This window comes from Ammospiza nelsoni, chromosome 3 (assembly GCF_027579445.1).
Source record: "Ammospiza nelsoni isolate bAmmNel1 chromosome 3, bAmmNel1.pri, whole genome shotgun sequence".
In the NCBI taxonomy this organism is placed as follows: Eukaryota; Metazoa; Chordata; class Aves; order Passeriformes; family Passerellidae; genus Ammospiza; species Ammospiza nelsoni.
In genome coordinates, this window is record NC_080635.1 from 7,887,814 (window position 1) to 7,906,797 (window position 18,984).

At 39.4% G+C, this 18,984-nt stretch overlaps 1 protein-coding gene across 2 annotated transcripts in view; it reads left to right on the plus strand.

Moving 5' to 3' along the window:
- NVL (nuclear VCP like) overlaps positions 1-13,340 on the plus strand; it is a 41,305-nt gene extending 27,965 nt beyond the window's left edge. Inside the window, exons 19-23 of one of the 2 annotated variants that reach the window (XM_059468428.1) lie at positions 2,100-2,206; positions 5,955-6,031; positions 7,465-7,553; positions 11,263-11,333; positions 13,081-13,340. In XM_059468428.1, coding sequence (XP_059324411.1) covers positions 2,100-2,206; positions 5,955-6,031; positions 7,465-7,553; positions 11,263-11,333; positions 13,081-13,125 — 389 coding nt within the window. In that variant the 3' untranslated portion in view covers positions 13,126-13,340. The remainder of the gene's footprint in view (positions 1-2,099; positions 2,207-5,954; positions 6,032-7,464; positions 7,554-11,262; positions 11,334-13,080) is intronic. The other variant, XM_059468429.1, reaches the window with a different exon arrangement.
- The last annotated feature ends 5,644 nt before the right edge of the window (positions 13,341-18,984 follow it).

The following is an 18,984-nucleotide window of genomic DNA, read 5'->3' on the forward strand; positions in this document are numbered from 1 at the left end:
AAGGTGAATGCAGCTTCTTCATATTGTTGGACAAATAGCAAGTACCATGTTGTCAGTGTGCAGAATGGAAACTGTGTTTTCCATAGCAAGCTTAATATTTTTAAATATTATTTAATAGTTTATTTTTGGAACATTAGAATGGGGAAATCAGCAAGTGCCTGGTGGTGTAATGCAGGCCCTATTGAGAGTATTTGTTTTGGTGTTTGTAACAGATCCTTTGAGTGAACTTTGCCATCTCCTATTAATAATAATGTGATAAGGAACACAGGAACAGGAAAGTGCACTTGTGTCAAAAGCAAGACAAAGTGTCATCTGGAACAATGCACAGATGTATAAATAAGATGTTTCTGTCTGTGCCTGCCATGGCAAGGATTCTGTTTAACTCTTGTTTCATCTGGTCTTGATTAAATTAATACAAGTAATTCCTTTTTTTTTTTTCCCCTCACCATTCTCATCACATTAGCATCTACATGAGCTGATTTTTCTTCCATAGATGTTTCTGCCCATGACTGCTGTATCCTAGGGGGGGGGGGGAAAGCTTTTTTCCAATAAAAAGATAACAGAGTTGTCCTCTAAGCATAACTGAGAGAGCAACTTGAACAAAACCATGCCCATCTTTAAAAAGTGGATCAAGACCATACTGTGGTAGGATCAGGCACTTCAAGTGTTGACAGAGTTAAGCAGACATTTTTCATTTGCAAAAAAGTGATAGTTTAACTTCCCTGCTACTGTTTTGGGGCTTGGGTGGTGTCTGTCACTGCACAGTAAAGATTAGCAGCTTCACTTCTTGCAGTCCTTCACCTTTAATGTACAGGAATGCAGTAATTTGTCTGTGAGCTCTGTTCTGTCAGGAGGGCAGAGCCAGTGCAGGCTGTTGGCAGCTTCATTGGGAGGCCTTGATATTTTCCAGCTTCAGACTGAGATGGAATCATCAACTGTCACTTTAGGGAGAGGTTCTTGCAGTAACTATTATTTATATACTTTCAAATAGGCTGTCATAGTAAAAATGTAGATTTCTTTATATCTTCTGTGAGTGCTTCTGTGACTTGGCTGCTCACATTACTGTGGCATGAGGGATATCAGAGAGTTACAGAATCATTTAGGTTGGAAAAGACCTCAGAGATAGTGGAGTTAACCCATCACTAAACCTCAAGTGTCCCCAGGTGCCACATCTGCAGGTCTTTTCAGTACCTCCAGGGATGGTGACTCCACAGAATTCCTTAGTGAAACAGATTCATACCATTATTGGGTTATTGGGTTTTGGTAGATAGGGAAATGGGGCATCAAGAAGCATTGAGAAACATCTTGCAGGCAGTTTGTGCTGAAACACAGACAGGAACTGAGGCTTTTCCAGGTTATATGCCCTGTCTGTATCTCTTGTTATACAAATAGTCAGTATTTACATCCTGACTGACTTTGTGTACATTTGGTATCACAGCCTGTGGTGTTAAAAGGCAGCTGCACATTTCTGTTACTCTTAAGCTTTGAATGGTTTTCTAGAAACATTTGTGATAATTTTTGTTTTCTTGTTTCTCCACACATAATAAATTTGGAGTCTGTAGCTCTCCCTGGGTAACTAATTGTGTACTTTGCAGCTATTTTTGGTATTTTCCTGGGTTTCCTGTTTCACCATTCAGATAACCATGATGTAATAGAAATACAAATGACCAATAAAATTAAGTTTGCATATGGATGGTTGTGATTGGCCCTGTGTGCTTGTTATGCTTGGCTTATCATTGTCCCTTTGGGTAGAGTTCCTTCCAGTAGAAGAAACTGCTAATAATTAATGTGGAGTTCCTCAGCAAAAATGTTCTAATTCTGTATTGCCAAATATAGAATTGTCCTCTTATGTGAAGAGATGAAACTGGTATTTATGAGCCATCATTGATCAGCTGTGGCTTAATTTTACTGGCTGTTAGAGACTTGTTGACAAAAATGAAACTTTTTCATAAAGCTCAGAGCTTTAAATGCATGTGCATGACACAAATCCTTCTTTGAGTCTTGGGACAAACATGCATGTATTCCTTGTCATGTGCAGATATTCCTAAGGGTGCAACTCATTTCTGGATTAATTATTTTCTCTTTTTCCTCTCCCTAAGATATCATTGACCCAGCTATCCTGAGGCCTGGTAGGCTGGATAAAACACTCTATGTGGGTTTGCCACCACCTGCAGATCGACTTGCTATTCTAAAAACCATCACCAAAGTGAGTATTTGGAATATATCCTTCATTTTGAAGCTTGGTGGAATGCTGTAAGACAAATTAAATGTTACAAAAAATGCAGGATCCTGTCTCACTTTCAGCTATTCCATGAGGTCATAAAAATAAACCCTGAGCCCATCTGCTGTTAAATTTGCTCTGGGACTGCAAGGGGCTGATGAATCTTGGGTAAAGCAAACCTGTTAAACACAGAAGTTGCTGCCTTGATAGTCACAGCTTGAACAGATTTAATTAGAAGATTCCTATCAGAGTGAGTAATGGGCCTGGACGTGTTTTGTAAGCTTTTTTTGGGGGGTTCCAGACATTCAGCAGAATGATTCACAAGCTCCATCTATGCTTGCTCAACAGTAGTTGTGACACCTAATTTGCTTTAGGATGAAAAGGAGCTTGTGATGATTGAGGTTGTGTGTTAAAGTAAATGTGAAAATGTACAATCTGTGCCTTCATGGGTCCTTCCTGTGGTGGACAGCACAATCTGCCACTTCAGACACTTGGATTATAGAATTCTGGGAGTGTTTCTCCAGGTAGGGCACAGCAGGAATCAAGGCCTTAAAAAGAACATAAAAAGCATAATAATTACTTGGGTATTTCCTACTTTTTCAGTAGATCAACATTGATTTTTCAGACCAGGTGTTCTGTCAGATCTTGATTTGAGCTGCAAAGGAGACAAAGTCTTTGCTCTAGAGGAAAGACAGCATTATGAGAAGTCTGGCAAAAATTGTTTAGTGTATTTGTAATAAGGGATAACCAGACTTGTGGACTTGTGTAACCTTAAAGTTGTGGTGTACAGGCAATAGTTGATTCAGAATTCAGAAAGTGAGAACTTGTTCCAGCCTGTTCTTTCATGCCAAAATGGATGTTCACAGGGTGACCTCTCATTACAAATTCAGGATGTTAGACTTTCCTTCATTTGTTCTGTGCTTTGCTTCATGGATGAAAATAGATTGAGTATTCCCCTATTTGTTATTTCTAAGTTTTACAGAAATACTTCAGTTCATACTTTTTACAACCCTGTTCTTAATGTCCTTCATGAGATGTTGAGAGGAATTGAGTGTCACATCTCTGAATACTGTAAGGAATCACAATTTTTATTTTACCAGATTTATTTTCACAGGTAATTAGGCCTGTAGGGGAATAGTGTAGCAGAGCTTGGTGCTTTGCTGCCTTCCCTGGAGCAGAGGTGGCATTAAACAGAGCTGATTTCTGTCACTCTCACAGCCACACCAAGGTACAGGAACCCCCCTGGCAAGGGCAGGATCACTCATGGGCAACTCTGAGCACAAGGAACTGTACTGAGTCCTCACTTCATCTCTGGCTTCCTCTTGTGTGTCAGTGACCAGCTGGCTGCTGGGGAGAACTGTTTGAGTTTCCCATCAGGAATCAAACTCAGATTTGCATTTACTGCCATAAATGCTGGGCGAGGTCGCTGGAAGGTGTCTTTGCTCCCTTCTCCTGGGAATCTTTGTGCCTACAATCCTGTCTTCCTGTTGGGGTAACACCAAGAGGAGTGGCAGTGGGATGTGGTAACCCTGTTATTATCCCACTGCCAGAATATTTTTGTCTTCTGCTGACATCAGCTTTGATGTGAACTTATCTGCTTGTGGGCTTTCCTGACAGCAGGAATACCTTGCACAGTGTTTGTCAGCTTGGTTTCTGTGGATCCCCTCACTGGTTATCATGTTGTTTATCTTCCTTTTTGGAATGCAAGATGCTTTCATGCATGCTTAACTCACACTAGTCTGGCTATTTTGATTACAAATCCTTGTGGTGAATGAGGAGTTAACTCCTACACATCTTTAAAGATTTATCTGAAAGAAGAACATGGAGTAGGAAGAGGGGAAAATGTTTTAAATTAATTGAAATGCTTTAATTTTTGTCAGATTTCATCCATGCATTCTAGGTGAGGAAGTGTGAAAAATTTGAGAACATATTTGCTCAAGGCCAGAGAAAACAAAATGTTTGGTGCAGATGTGAGTGGCTTCTGAATGCTGGCATGCATTCCCAGAAATCTCCTAGGAATACATGCACAGCATGTGGAAACTGAATCCTTGCTGAGTGAAAACATGGATGCTTGGAAAGGCAGCATGAGGGGCAGAAAAGGGACTTGGGGGGAGGAACAGGCTGTCAGGAAGACAGCCTAAATGTGGTTGTGAAAGACTTTTATTTCAGTTAACTTGTACAAATCAGCCATTCCCAATTATGCACATGATGCAAGAGAAGCCTGCCTCCACATGTTTCAGGTACTGCTGCACTTAAACATTCCTGGAAGCTGCATCAAGCTCCTCTGCTGCACAGAGCTGGGCTCCAGTGCAGGGAGAGCAAAAAATGCCAAAAAAAAAGTTTAATCTATTGTATTTGCTCCACAAAACAATAGGTTAAACATTTATTTTTAGCAGAGAAGGCATCTCTCTGGCTTGCAGTTTCCTATAAGAATTACTAAAGTATCCCATATGAAGTTGTAACCTTGTTTCCAGGTTAAAGTCTCTCCTTTCCGGATGTTTTCAAATCAGGCTGCTCCTTTTTCTTTTTGTTGTGGTGTTATTCTGGATTTTTTCCCTTTCTAGCTGTTAAAGATTCATTCAAGATTGTTTCCTTACTCTGCCTAGTCCTTGACTGTTCCACTGTCTGTTAGGCATTCAAGTATTTTAACTTGCCAGGTTAAATACACATTTTATTTTTGTGTATTTATAAAATACACATTTTATTTTTTTCTCTTGAAGGTATTGTAGGTATGCAGAATATTAGTTCCTCTGAAGGAGTCAGAAAATATTTATGTGAATTTGTGCATTTCTGTCAAATGAGAAACATATCATTTTATCCTAAAAGTGTTATTTTCTGTCAAAACTCAGATATTGTTTGATCAAAGAGACATCTTGAATCTCTGTACTATCATGATAATCCTTTACTGTTGTCTAAGGATAACAGGAGGATCTCCAACATCTTACAGTGTTTGGAAATTTTGTTGGCTAGTTTCAAATACCATTTGAAATTGAAATATCATTTAAGACTTTTGCTGTTGGAAATGCAAAAAAAAATAACAAAAGAAACCACTTCTGGAATCTTTGTGGAGGAAGCAGTAATAATATGGAAAAGTAGTGTCCAAAAATCTACAGTATATCTAAACTCCTATGAAACCTAAATGGAAAACTTCTAAGTTTGAAAATCTATATCCAGAATATAAAAGATAGACAATTAATTTAGTCTTAAATGTGATAAGACTAAACTGCCATGCCTGTTGCTTAGCTGTTTGATTTCAACACCCAGTAAAACCAGAGGAAGTTCAGCTAAACAAGCTGCTGAAGCAACCAACCATTATTAAAAATAAGCCCACATATGGAATAAAGTTGTTGTTACAATGCCCTGGGGCAGGCTGGCCACAATTTCCTTAGAGAAAATCTAATCTGTGGGTGGCAAGTTAAAATTCACCATTGCTTAACATTTCCTAATTAAATGGTTTTAAGGCTGATTCTCCTTCTTGCCAGTTTGAGGTTAAAAATATTTATATTTGTGGATATTGCAGGAATCTTGTCAGATACTTATATGATTCCTGATTAAAGAAACTTCATCACTTCAGGGATGGTAGATGTAAAAGAAAAAAACTTTTCTTACCTTTTCTTTTTGAAAGATACCTATATGATTCCTGATTAAAGAAACTTCATCACTTCAGGGATGGTAGATGTAAAAGAAAAAAACTTTTCTTACTTTCTCTTTTTCTTTACCTCAACCCCTTCAGGATGGCACCAGGCCTCCCCTGGGCAGGGATGTGAGCCTGGAGGAAATTGCTTACAGTGAGCACTGTGATTGTTACACGTGAGTATCTTCCACTTTTGACTTTCACACTTCATGTGCAGTGCCAGCAGTCTTTGGTGCATGATCAGCTGTGTTTTGCTGGTATTATTAATAGGTTTTTTTAACTTTATAAACCTTTTCCCTTGTGGTTTTTTTTTTCCCAAGAAGTTGGTAGGAATATATGGATGCTAAATCTTCATCTGGAATAGTCTTCACATTGCAAATACAGAACAGTGGAGGCCTTTTGGTTTTCTTTGGTTTTATTTTATGATTCTTGCATCATCTGAGGAACAAAGAGCCCTCTTTAGGTTGTGGGCCCATACACAATGGTGATGAAAGCAAATTGGTGAAGCAGCCATAACCAGCTTGTTCTGTCACAGGGTTGAGAGCAATCTGTCTGACAAAGGATTGCTTTTATTCCCATTCCAGCTTTGGGAATAGCAAGGTGTGGCTTTAGGGAAAGCTTGATGACCATACCTGTCAGAATAATTTGCAGTTATGGTCCATAAAATTTAAAAAGCTTTAAGCTATTCAATAATTTAGTAATACTCAGTGTTTTTATGGAGCTCACAAAAGATAAAGTTTATGACAGGCTGCTTGCCACAATATTATTGGGAAAGATTAGTAATTTTTCTTTCTACACCTTTCACTCACTGGTTTATAGTCCAGAGGTTTTTCTTCAGTGTGTGGAGGTTTTGGTTTGTTGGGTTTTTTTTTGTGGGTTTTTTGTTTGAGATGTTGTTGTTGGTTGTGGGTTTTTTGACGCTGGGTTTTTCCTTATTTTGAGTTTGGGGGTTTTATGTGTGTGGGTTTTTGTTGTGGGTTTTGATGTCTTTGGTTTTGTTTTATTTGGGGTTTTTGTTTTATCTGGTTGGGTTTCATTTTTGATGTTTAAATACTTTATGCCTAGTACCCCCAAATGAAGCATGGGGAGTAAATTTTGAAATTTTTTTGGATTCAATGACTTTCACCAGCTGAAAGGCATGTGAAAGCTGTTCCAGTTCCAGGAAACTGGAAAGAAATACTTAAACTGATCTCACCATGCTTTGTGGATACTATTAAGAGCATGTTTACTGTTGATGCAGCTTTGAGCAACTCTCTTTGTAACGCTGAGGGATTTCATTTGAATCTCTCATAAGATTTATTAAAAAAAGAAGTTATGTTCCCAAGAAGTGGCACAGTATTAATCAACCCTTTGCATTTTCAAAGATGCTGAATGGGAATTTAGCCTCTTCCCTTGTTCCTCATTAATTTCATCTTAATTTGTGGCTAAAATCTGAAGGTGAAGGTTGCAGACTGCATAATCATCAGGCCTTTTCCCAGTGTTCTTAAGATGAAATTTGGACAGCACAACCAAATTTTAATGTCATTTTTAGTTTCTTTCTATATGCCATCAGCAAACCAGCAATTTATCAGAAATTCATCTCCAAATAATCTGTTGTTTGTATCCCTAGAGGGGCAGACCTTTCAGCTCTGGTGCGTGAGGCTTCCATTTGTGCCTTGAGACAGGAAATGGCCCTGCAGAATACTCAAAGCAAAACAGGTAAGAGAGCTTTAAAAAGAAAATCTTAACTGATCAGTGACAAAGTAAATGGAATATCAAGTATTTAAAGTAGTTGAAAACAAGCATCAAGCTGTGAAAGCTGTATATCATTTATTGATTGACTTCTGAGCAAAACAAAAATTGAGTGACATAAGGGGAGGTAGGGGAAGGTACAGGAAAAATGGTTATGCCAGAAGTCAGCACAATTTTTTTTTTAAAAGAATTGAAGGTTTCAGCCTTAAAGAAAAGTTTCTGTTAAATGGTTATGTAACCTGATTATTTTCTAGACTAAATAATACACCTATGCCAATTTTCCCTGTCACTATCAGAGACTGTGTCACTGATGTATTTGGAGGAGGGTTGCAAACTGCACATTCCCTGATTTCCTACCTTTGGCACCCAGCTGTGTTGTGTAACTGAACAGGTACACCCAGCTCTGATGGACTTGGGAGAATCTGTGCCACTTTTGATCTTTGGTGCTTGGCTCATCAGTGCCTCTTGCCAGGACTTTAACAGGAAATTATGAATTGATTCAAGTACAATCTCTGCCCTTTCATTATCTGTCTGCACTGCTGCTTTAAGTTGTATTTTTGCGGGGATTTTTAAATTATAGATTGAAACTTTTATATAAAATGCCTGTTTAGATTTCCTCCCAGTAATTTTGTTTGTTATTTTATCTTTAAGCCAAAATGCAAAGCTAAGATGGAATTGTGACTTTTCAGATTATGTCCTCAGAAAATACTGTAGGCTTTCAGTATGCCCCTAATTTCTAAGAGCAGCACTGGTATTTTAATGGCTTTGAATGATTCTTTTTGATCTAGTACCTATCCAACCTTGTCTGGATTTTAGCAACAGTAGATTACCAGAGCACAGTGTCTGTATTCCCTGTTCTGAGCCCACAACCGTGTTCAGCTAGAGGAGGAAAAATCCCTGAGCTATAAAAACCTTCCCTGTTGTGTGACTTGGTTACCCATTTTGCTTGCTGTAGCTGGCTAAGACTCTTGGTTTGAGGTAGATATATCTGAGTTCATCCTGATCATTTTTATAATTGAATATAATTATTTTTATAAGTGAATATTCTGCTGTTCAGAATACAGCAGGCTTTATTCAAAACTGTCCATCCCTTGAATTCAGCCTTCACAGTTAGGATTGCAGCCTGAGCACTGAGTGTGTGAATGTGTAGGCAGCCAGCAAGTCCATAATACATGTACAGCTTGATTTGCATGCTTATAGCAGCTTGCTTGGACTGACCTTGATTGGTATGAAAACATGTGAGGTGGTGTCTGATTTGAGACCCTGTTCATTTTTATCAAGATAAAGACTGGGGATTTTGTTCCTTCAGAGTTGGGCAGGACAAGCTCAGCTGCCTCCCCTCCCACGCTCTGCTTTGCTGAGTGTCCTCCTCAGTCACTCCTTTGCAATCAGGGCTGCTCCTCTCTCTTCTGGAGAAACTGTTGCAACTCCTTGCCATACCTGATGTTTTCCCTCTGGAATAAAGTCAGGGGTGTGGTTTTTTTAACACTTGGCAGTGGTTGGTTTGAAGGTGCTTTTAGAAAGTGAAATGTAAAGATATCCTTTTGGTGGTATTGCTTAGGAGAATTCAGCAATTCTACTGCTTATCTGCTGATCATGTTAGTCACTGTGGTCTGAGAATTGCCAGATACAGAAGTTTGTAGGGGAAATTCCTAACAATTGGGCAGATTTCCACTTTTACAACTGGGCAGATTTTCTCTTTTATGCAGCACCCCTGCATTTCCTCATCGTTGGGCCAGCACTGAATGCTCAGAAAGGTTCACTGTCATTTGCAAACTTGGAGTTTCACTTCTGCCTCCCTTCTCCAGACCACTGAGGATGGTGCATAAAAGTGGTTTCAGCAGCACTGCAGAGTGAGACCCACCCTGCTGCAGCAGTTCTGCAGTTTCTCTCAGGCTCCTCAGAAACTCTGCAGCACCATGTGCTCCTGGTGACTTCTTCCCATTGATATTTTACGTGACCTGTTGAGCTTAATCTTGTGTATTTATTTCAAACAGATCCAGTTACACAGAATGTACAGGATATGAGAAATAGAGAGAGAGAGCCTTACTCCTGTTTCAGCTGCAGTGACAAATACACACCTTCTAAACCATGATCCTTTTTGTACATTTTTGTAAGAGACAGCCAGTGGTCCCACATCACCTGCAGTCTGTAGGGCTGATCCTAAGCAGAGAATCTATGAGACTTTTTGTTAGAGCAGTTAAGAGCAAGTGTGGTTTAGCAAGTGAGAAGAAAGTTTTGCATCTTTGCAATTGAATTTGAAAAGCAAGGTCTAGTCCTTGTTTGATAGGAACCATGTATTCCTCACTCAGCTATGTAAACAGGAAAACTCCAATTTCATATTTAGAGTTGCAAGTACATTGTCTTATTTTTAAAAGATTGTACTTGTTTATATACTTCATTATTTTAATTTAACAATATAAATGCTTTTAAATAATAAAATATTTGTACCTACTTATTCAGACTAAATGGTTTGTTCATCAGAAATCAAGGCAAAGTGTGTTAAAGCAAGTAGCCAAGGTCTAGATTATTCACAGCTACATTTTCTACATGGTCAAGCTTTGGACAAGCTTTTATCACATAATAAGCATGAAGCAGTCTGACTTAACCTGCAGTGAGAGATCAGCTAGCAGATTTTCTCTCTCCCTGTAGCCTTGTCACAGTTTGATTAAAAATTACATGCCTAAAAACAAAAGTGAAAGCAAAATTAAATTCTCCTGTCTTTATTGTTTTATGGAGTTTTAATGATTCAGTCTAAAAGTCATCTGTCTTCTGGGAAAGTCCCAATTTGAATGTTTTTCTTACTGTAAATAGCATTTCCTTCAGGTAATAACAACTGTAGGCTATTTGCTCTTCTCCTTAATACCTTAGGCAAGGTATATTTCATGTTTGATTTAGTATCTTCCATTTGCTTTTTAGTCTTTTACTCTATCAGCAGAATATTTTTGTTTAACTAGGACTCAAAATAGATTAATGTTAAGAGTTTTTTGATGTTGGGACATCCCATTTAATGTGGCAGAGGTGGAAATAAAAGCAATAATCATCCTAATGAAAGAGATTAAAAGAATGCACCAAACAAGACTACAATTTGTATTTCTGACATATCTGGTACCTGTGCACAGTGCCAGCTGGTAATTATTTATGTAGTGGCATCTTAGGATTTTTAAATCCAGATTAAACAAGGTACTTCCTTGTGAGAGCAGAGGAACCTATGACTTATTTGATGTATGCTTATGTTCTAACATACTAAGAAAACCTGTTCAAAAGGTTATTATTAGGAATAATTACTGTGGAGAGCTGCATTAAGGTCAAAAAGGCAATTTGCATAAACTTAAACACAGGGAGTTGTAGCAGTGAAAGCTTTCATCACTTCTGTGCAATGCCAGATAAAGCAATGATATAAAGCCAATTACTTAGAAATTGAGTAGAATTGGAATGATAGCAAAATGTTTTCTAGATACTTCTTAAATAACAGGGAAGTTTAATATTGAATTTATGTTAAAAAAAAAAAAAAAGCTCAGAAGTAGAAGTAGCAGAATTTGAGGGATTCACTTCCAGAAAGGCTATGGGAATTCAGGTAGTTAGGTTTCATGAATGCTGCCTTGAAATACATGCAACAGTCACTTGTTGTCACTTGTCTGCAATTTCAGTCATTTATCATGCTTTGTTCTTTAAGCAGAAATCAAGATTTCTCGTAAACACTTTGAAGAAGCTTTCAGGAAAGTGAAGTCTTCAGTGTCCAAACAGGTAAGGTAAAATTCCAGTATGTAAAGCTCATTACTCCCTTGGGAAGGAGACTGCTGATGCTGGAGGCTGCTGGGAATGGTTAAGGTGGATTTCCAACTGACACTGCCTCATTCTGCATTAAACAAACCTGATGTTTGTGTTAAGGTCAAAATTAAAGGCTCCCTTTTCAGCTGCAGATGGTGCACTGTGTGCAGATGGCTCACCAGGTTATCAAGGTTATTTTTTACTGTGGTGCCTTGGACTTCACTGACATTCCCAGATTGATTATTAACCTGGCCCTGAGCTCTTATGTCTGCTGAGCTTTCAGTGTAAAGTCAAGGCCTTCAGTGTGCACCACATCCTGCCACAACTTTTCCTCCCCTGTGATGATCACACACAAAGATGCTCAGATGTACAAGAGATGTAAATTTGAGATGGGACACAAAACACACTTTATGATTTCAGTTATTTCTTATCACTCTTTTCATTATTTGGATTTGTCAAGGAAGTTTGTTGCAAATGTTTCCTTATGCCCTTTTCCTTTTAATGACTGAAAGGAAAGCAGTTCAGTCATGTTAATTACTATAATTTTGAAGTTAATATATAGGAATTGCTTTTATTGCAGAGCTTATGTCTAGGTCTCCATGTCTTGCCAAGAGTGTGCTGTACTGCAGCCAGAATACAATAATGTATTCACATGTAGCACTAGCCAGAGAAGTTAGTAAACTATTTCCATTCCTTTCATTTTTATTGTATTTTGGTGGTCAGTGACCTTTCATAAAATTAAAAGTAATCTGTGGCTCCCAGAACCTTTAAAGATGATATTGGCTGTTGTTTTCCCTTTGCTAATCACTAAGCAAACACCCACAAAAATTTAAAACATCTCCTCTAGCATGGCAATGACAGTTAAGTATTAGAACATATTCCTTCTGGTTAACAAAAAATGTTATTCTGCATCTCAAAGGCAGCTTAAATATCACATATCTGAGAGTCCTATAATTTCAATTATAGGAGAGGGCAATTCTGAAGACTTGTCAGTTAGGTATTTTGAAATATCTTTTGCAATACAAGACACTTATCTCCCATTTCCAGCTGCTACTTCCTATGTGCTAGACAAATTCAGTCTGACAAAAACTACAGACTTTGCTATGACACTGGCAAATTTTTAAAAAAGGCAAAAAAGCTGCATCTTACTGGTCTAGTGCACCTAACTCTTATATCTCATACACATCTGGTTTTGGTTTAATTGGTTGACTCATGGTAAACTAAAAAAATCTTTAAGCTGTGGGCAGACATCACCTTCTGAAGTCAGACATTTCAGTGGGAGTATTCTGCTCCTCAGAGCTCTCATTTTGAGTGACCAGTGAAAGGGTTAAGGAACAGCAAAGGCTGATCCTGTCTGTTCATGGTGCAGAACTAGAGGGGAGAGGAAAGTGCCAATTCAGCAGCTCCTGTGGTGAGGAGGGCAGTGCCTCCTCAGTGGAGCTGCCATCTAACCCAGCATGGCAACAGGAACTGTAAGAACCTGCCTGAGGCCTCTGGGAATTACACACCAGTGTAATTCTCCCTGGACAGCCTCATTTGTGAGCCAGGGTAGTGGAGGTTTGCCTTCTTTAGGTTTTTGTTTGTAAATGTTTTAAAATGCAGCTAGTGACTCACAGAGCTGGTTTGTTTCACTTGCTTAAATAATACACAAAGTCACTTCTAAATAATGTGTAATTTTTTACCATTGTCTGAGGTATTTTTCCTCTTCTCTTGGCACTGTTAGGATCAAATAATGTATGAAGAGCTGCAGAAGTCACTGTGCAGGTGATACATTTGGACAATTCCCAAAAGAGACTCTACACTGGTGAAGAGTTCTGCAGTGCCTGTTTTCAAGAGGCAAGTTGGAAAGAAGCTGTACTAAATCTCTCTCAACTTTTTATACCTGAAAAAATGATCATCACAACCTACTGCTCCAAAGCATCCTTAATTTAACTGTCTCCAGAATAAAAGATACAATACATGCTTCCTTCTTAGAACCATTTACATTTTCCAGATGAATGCTTTTAGTGTTAAAAAGCTAACACCATTCTGATCTATTTGGTGCCCTGAATCAGAAATCCCTGAGGCACAGGCCAACCCTTCCAGGTGCTTACACTGCTCAAACAGCTGTTTTCAACCACCACAGAAAATTGCTGTTTTCCAGAGCAAGGACACTGAAAGAAGCTGTGAAAGTAGGCTGGGAAAGTGCTGCACTGGATGTTATCACACCATTAATCATGTATTTTCCAAGGACAGTGACACATGAGTGTGCCAGCTACTCTGAGCTGCTCACAGCTTCCTTCCACCTCAGCAAAATAAACTGCCCACAGATGGCAGGCTGGGAGGGTTATCTAGGATAGAGTAAAGTTTGGAAATGGAAAAGTGCTATGATACTATGATTCAACCTAGGAAACATTCGAGTTAAGAGGTACTTAACAAGTTGGTGCTTAATTATTTTGCTTAAACAGATAAATTTTCAAAATTGGGAAGCTTCAGTGGTTTGTCTTAACTTGGATAAGTGACAGATTATGAAACCTGCAAGCCTTCAGGGAAAAACCCCAGTGAAATAGTTTTTGTAAGCAACACTTAGTCTCCTACTTGAATTCATTTAAACAAATACCCTGAATAACCAGATCTAACTTTAAGACTGACCTTACATCTTAAATTCTTCTCAGAATTGCCAGCTAACAAGAAATCTTGCTGCACCTTTTTACCCAAAGGTGCATGTTTGAAGGCTATCAGATGTAACTTAGCACCACAGACTTGCATTTTAAAAATACTGATGATCATGGCAGCTTGTTCTTACCACTGAGATTTTTGTTCAACATGGGATGACATTCCCTCCCTCTCCCAGGGAAGTTGGTGCCTGAGTGACTCAAATCCTGACTCATCACACTAACAAATTAAGTCCCTGGATATAAAGCAGATGCTGATGATGTGCCTCAGCTTTTAATTGTAAATCAGACTTGAAGCTTCAGCTATGATTCCCAGAAATCCAGGATGAAGCATCATCATTTTCAATCAATACCAGGTTGGGAGGAAACCTCAGTGATCAATGATCATCTGGTTCAAGCTTTCTTGGCAAAAAGCACAGTCTAGACATGATGGGCCAGCACCCTGTCCAGCTGAACCTTACAAGTGTCTGTCATTGGGGAATCCACCACTGCCCTGGAGAGATTTTTCACAATAACTTTCAACTACTGGAATAGTTTTTCCTCATTTCCAGTTGGAAGCAGCCCTTACTCCTCATGTTTTCCATGTCACCCCTGTAAAAAGGGAATCTCCTTCCATCTTTGTAACCACCCCTGGAACATGGTGCTGAGTTCTCTCTAAGCTTCATTTTCTCAAGGCTGCACAAACACAGTTCTCTCAGTATTAGCTAATAATACTACAACAGTATAATAATAATAATGATACACCCAATTCATTTGAGTGGAACAAGAATAAGTGATTTATGGATATACAGAGAAGATTCCTGCCACCATACTTGATAGCTGCAGATGATGACTTTAAGCAGGAGTAGAGTCCTCAAGTCCTGGCATATCCACCTGAGAATTTTCCTTTCCTTTTATGATGATATTCCTGTGTGTGTATGTATGGAGCAAAAAAGCAAAGTAGGGCTGGAAAGGCAAGAGAAGGGAGGAAATGCTACCAAGGTGTAGGGGGATAGAATATAAGAAAATAAAGACAGTGTAGAAAGTAATCTCACCCCTAAGGAGCTGCAGCTGGGCCAATTATCAAAGTTTAGGAACAGACCTGACTTTACCAGGCCACAGCTGTAACCAGTGAGAAGAAGGGTGCTGTAAAAGAGAGTGGGGTGGGTGGGTGAGATGGGAATTGGGGTCAGTGGCTGCTTTGTGGAGAAGAAAGAGTCAGTGCTCTGAGGAGCTGACCATGAGAAACATCAGGAAGGTGTGAAACTTGTGATAAGGAGCCAGCAGCATGGAACCCCTGCAATAAGATGACAACATCAAGGAGCAGTAATAGCACTACAGTCTTGTCAAAAGTACCAGCACAAAACAGGTTTATTATTCAAGGTGTCTCATGATCAGGTGATAGAAGAAGAAGAAGGGTGCAGGAGGGTTTGAATGCACAAGAAAATCTGAAGTTAAGCTGGAAGGACAAAAAGCAAGGTTGGTCAAGTGTCCATATCCTGTGTGCTTACCTCAGCTGGGCTCCATGTGCAGCAAGGAGCAGGCAGGGTAGGCAGCTGAATTCCATTTGCCTGCTCACACATGAGTGTTGCACCCACACTGCTCCTTGTGGGAAATTCTGCTATAGTATGTATCACTAAAACAACAATGGTCCTTTGTACACAGAAAATGGGAACTGCTTTAAGGAAGGAGCCTTTTCACCCAATAGAGACAAATATTTTGTTCTGCATAGGCAGCTACCGCCCCTCCTAGCAGACATGCCTCGAGGTTTTGCCTCCAGTCATCTTGTTTCTGTTGTGACAAGATCAAGAAATTGTTCATCATGCCATTCTCCTCTCCCTTTTCCTGAGGCTAGCAACATATCAAAACCACAAGAATGAGCCTGTCCCAGAGCACAGTAGGTGCTAACAGAAGCATGGATGGGGGCAGAGGCAGTGCAGAGCACTGTCAAAAAGAGAAAAGAAAAATGCTGTCTTCATTCTTGGCTCAGTAGAAAACTTTTTCCACATCTCTGTTCTGACTAAAGTCTTGTATCCCACTGCAAGTTTGATTGTGAAATAGAAAATTTGCTAGAGAAAAGATATTGCATGGAGTTGCAGGTTGCTGTGCCAGGCAGACCCACATGATTCAGACACACCTATTTATCAGATTGCTTTCCTAGGACCTTGCAGAAGCAATGCTGGCAGACCCAGAAGTGCCTCCTGTGCCTTGCAATGAGCAAGCTAAACAGCAGAACTTGCTTTGCTCTAAGTCTTTTGAGACTTCCAAATTAAAGAGCAGTTTCCAAAAGCTGTGCCAAACTACTTACACAAGGTTGCTGCTTCAAAGTCACTTTCCTCCTCTTAGTCCAACAGCAGGGCAGCCTGCAGTCTGTAGCACTGATGTTATCACTGCTGAACCTCATCATTAAATAAGGAACAAACATCTTCAAGCTCTGCTGTGGCATGCCACTGCATCTGACAGAAGAATAAATGTCAGGGAGGCAGAGGTGAGCCACTGACCTCAGCTCTGACAGTGGCCATGACCAGATCCGTGTCTCAGCACCTGGACACCTTTGCTCACTTAGTGGAGTTGTGAACACAGCTGGAATTCTCAGCTGTTCCAGGGAGGAAGCCCTGCCCTGCCCTGCAGGCAGACACAGATGCAGCCATTCAGCACGTTCATGTTGGGAACAGACAGGTTCCACAGCAAGTGGGGAATGCCAGAGGCAAGGGTTGTTCTGAAAGAGGAGCAGACCCACCCCTCTCCTGTGGGAAAACTAATGCCTAGCACAATCAGACTCCAGGGTGCATTACTGACTCCACTTAAACAGCTCCAGATAATTGGGGGCAGGGAGCATTAAAAACCATGCAAGGACATTTATTCTGAACACTGCAGGTTATTCTAAAAACCCTGAAGATTCAGAGCTCTGCACAATTTAATTGCAACTAAAATCCTTGGGTGACAGTTAAAATTCCTGACTGATTTCACGTAAAGGAGATGTTTTCCAAACTGAATGGAACAAACCCTAATAAACATGTAGAAACACCAAAGTTAACTCATTCCATCTAGAATAGATTTAGAAAAAACAACTGTCAGGGTTCTTGATGCTCTTTAGGTTTAATTTGTTCTTCACCAGTTAGTCTAAGTTCCCGCCAACTTTCAGATAAAATGTTTCAAAAATTACACTAACAGCTCTCTGCCAGGTATGTTTTAATTGTATTAATGAAAACTATTTAAGTCCTTAAAGCAATAACTAGATGGTTCATATTTGGTTTTTTTAAATGTTAGTGTTTCATATTTCTGTGTCATGCCTTTGGAGTAAACACCATGACACAGAACTTAAATTCATTGTTCATTTAGAATACATCAAACCAGTTGAGTAGGGCCAGCTGCTCCTAGTTACTTTTACCAGTGGTTCAGAAATGCTTCTGCTTTTTCGGGAGGAAACAATGCTGGTTACCTTTCAAATGTTCTGCTTTGGCAGTTCTTACCACTGAGGTGGCTGCTAAGGATTTTATGTATTACACAGGAATGCTGTGCCTGAGAAGGGCAGCTCCCAATGCTTGCAAGAATCAGAGCATTGTTTAGATCCAAAATTCAATCTCACTAGCCCAGATTAACCTAACACACTAAATTGTTCTCCAGTAGGTACCCAGCAGCAGAAAGGTTATGCAAGCACAGTATCTCCCTCAGAATTCTGCACCATTCAGTACCTCCTGAAGTGAAAATAATGTATTTGTATTTTGAGTTGGAACAGAAAATCATCATCTGAACACATTAAAACAAAAACTGCAATTTTAAGGGCAACTTCAGCCTTTTAAAAAGCAGGAATTCCATTAGTAGGTAACTAAGACAACTACCTATAAAATCTTTACTCTGAACTCTGCTTATCTTAAATATTCATGTAGGATAACTGAATTTCTTAACTTTAGCTCTTAGCCATAAAACTTTGTAGGCACTTTCCATCCTTCATCCAGCCATGAATAAATCATCAACACCAAAGATAATTTCAAAAACAGAGTGATATTAAATGGCTTAAAAAGAAAATGGTTTGCAGCTTCTTAAGCCTTCACAAGTATTTCAACCCAAGTCAGTTCTCCTCTGCATAGGGAGGAAAGGCAATTATTCTTTACAGCTCATCTATATCACCATTCCATAGAAAGGTCTCAAATCTGCTTTAGAAATACAAAATTTCTCTAAAGCTGAAGTCCTTCAGCATAAGAGGACCAATCAAAAATTCACCCAGTATTACTTTAACCTTTTCTTTTTAATTACATGTAAAAATACTGGACAGATTCTAATTTGACATTGCACTCCACCCTGAGCAACGCACTGACTACCTCACAGGTTGTGGGCATAATGAAATCACTCTGTGGGTGGCTGGCAGACTTTCACACCACTTCTATTGTTTAGCCACAGATAAGGGCCCACACTTAAACAAAACACACATTAAAACAGCACCACAGTCGAGTTAAGAGGTACCAGTACAATCTTTTCAGGCACTCACCTTTTCAAAACAAACACCCAAAAAACCACCCCAAAATACAGGAGCTGAAGGCATCTAAAACTGAGTTACAGCAGCTACAACTTCCACCTTCCTCAGATTCCTTCTTTCAGATGCATGAAGAACATACACAGAGCCACCATTTGAGATTTAAGGATAATTTGTAGCCAGGTTTGACTGCTTAAAGCCAAGGAGGCAAATCTGCTGTGCTGAGGTATGGAAAGGTTCTTCACTGTGCAGCAATGTCCCTCTGTTCCCAATGAAAAATTTCCTAGGCAGGAAGTTTGATAACACCACCTCTGACCACATTTTAATATATAAGAAAGACAAGTATTTATGGAGGGTACTGTAGGTTTAGGGGGGAAAAACCAAACAAGATTATTTAACAACCTTTCTGTGTACACAAATGACTAATGTGCTAATAGGCAGTATTGTCAGGGGCTGTAGCTAGACTTGCTTGCCAAAATAGTGTCTGTTTTCATCCATTCACTTTTCCATAAAAGCCAAA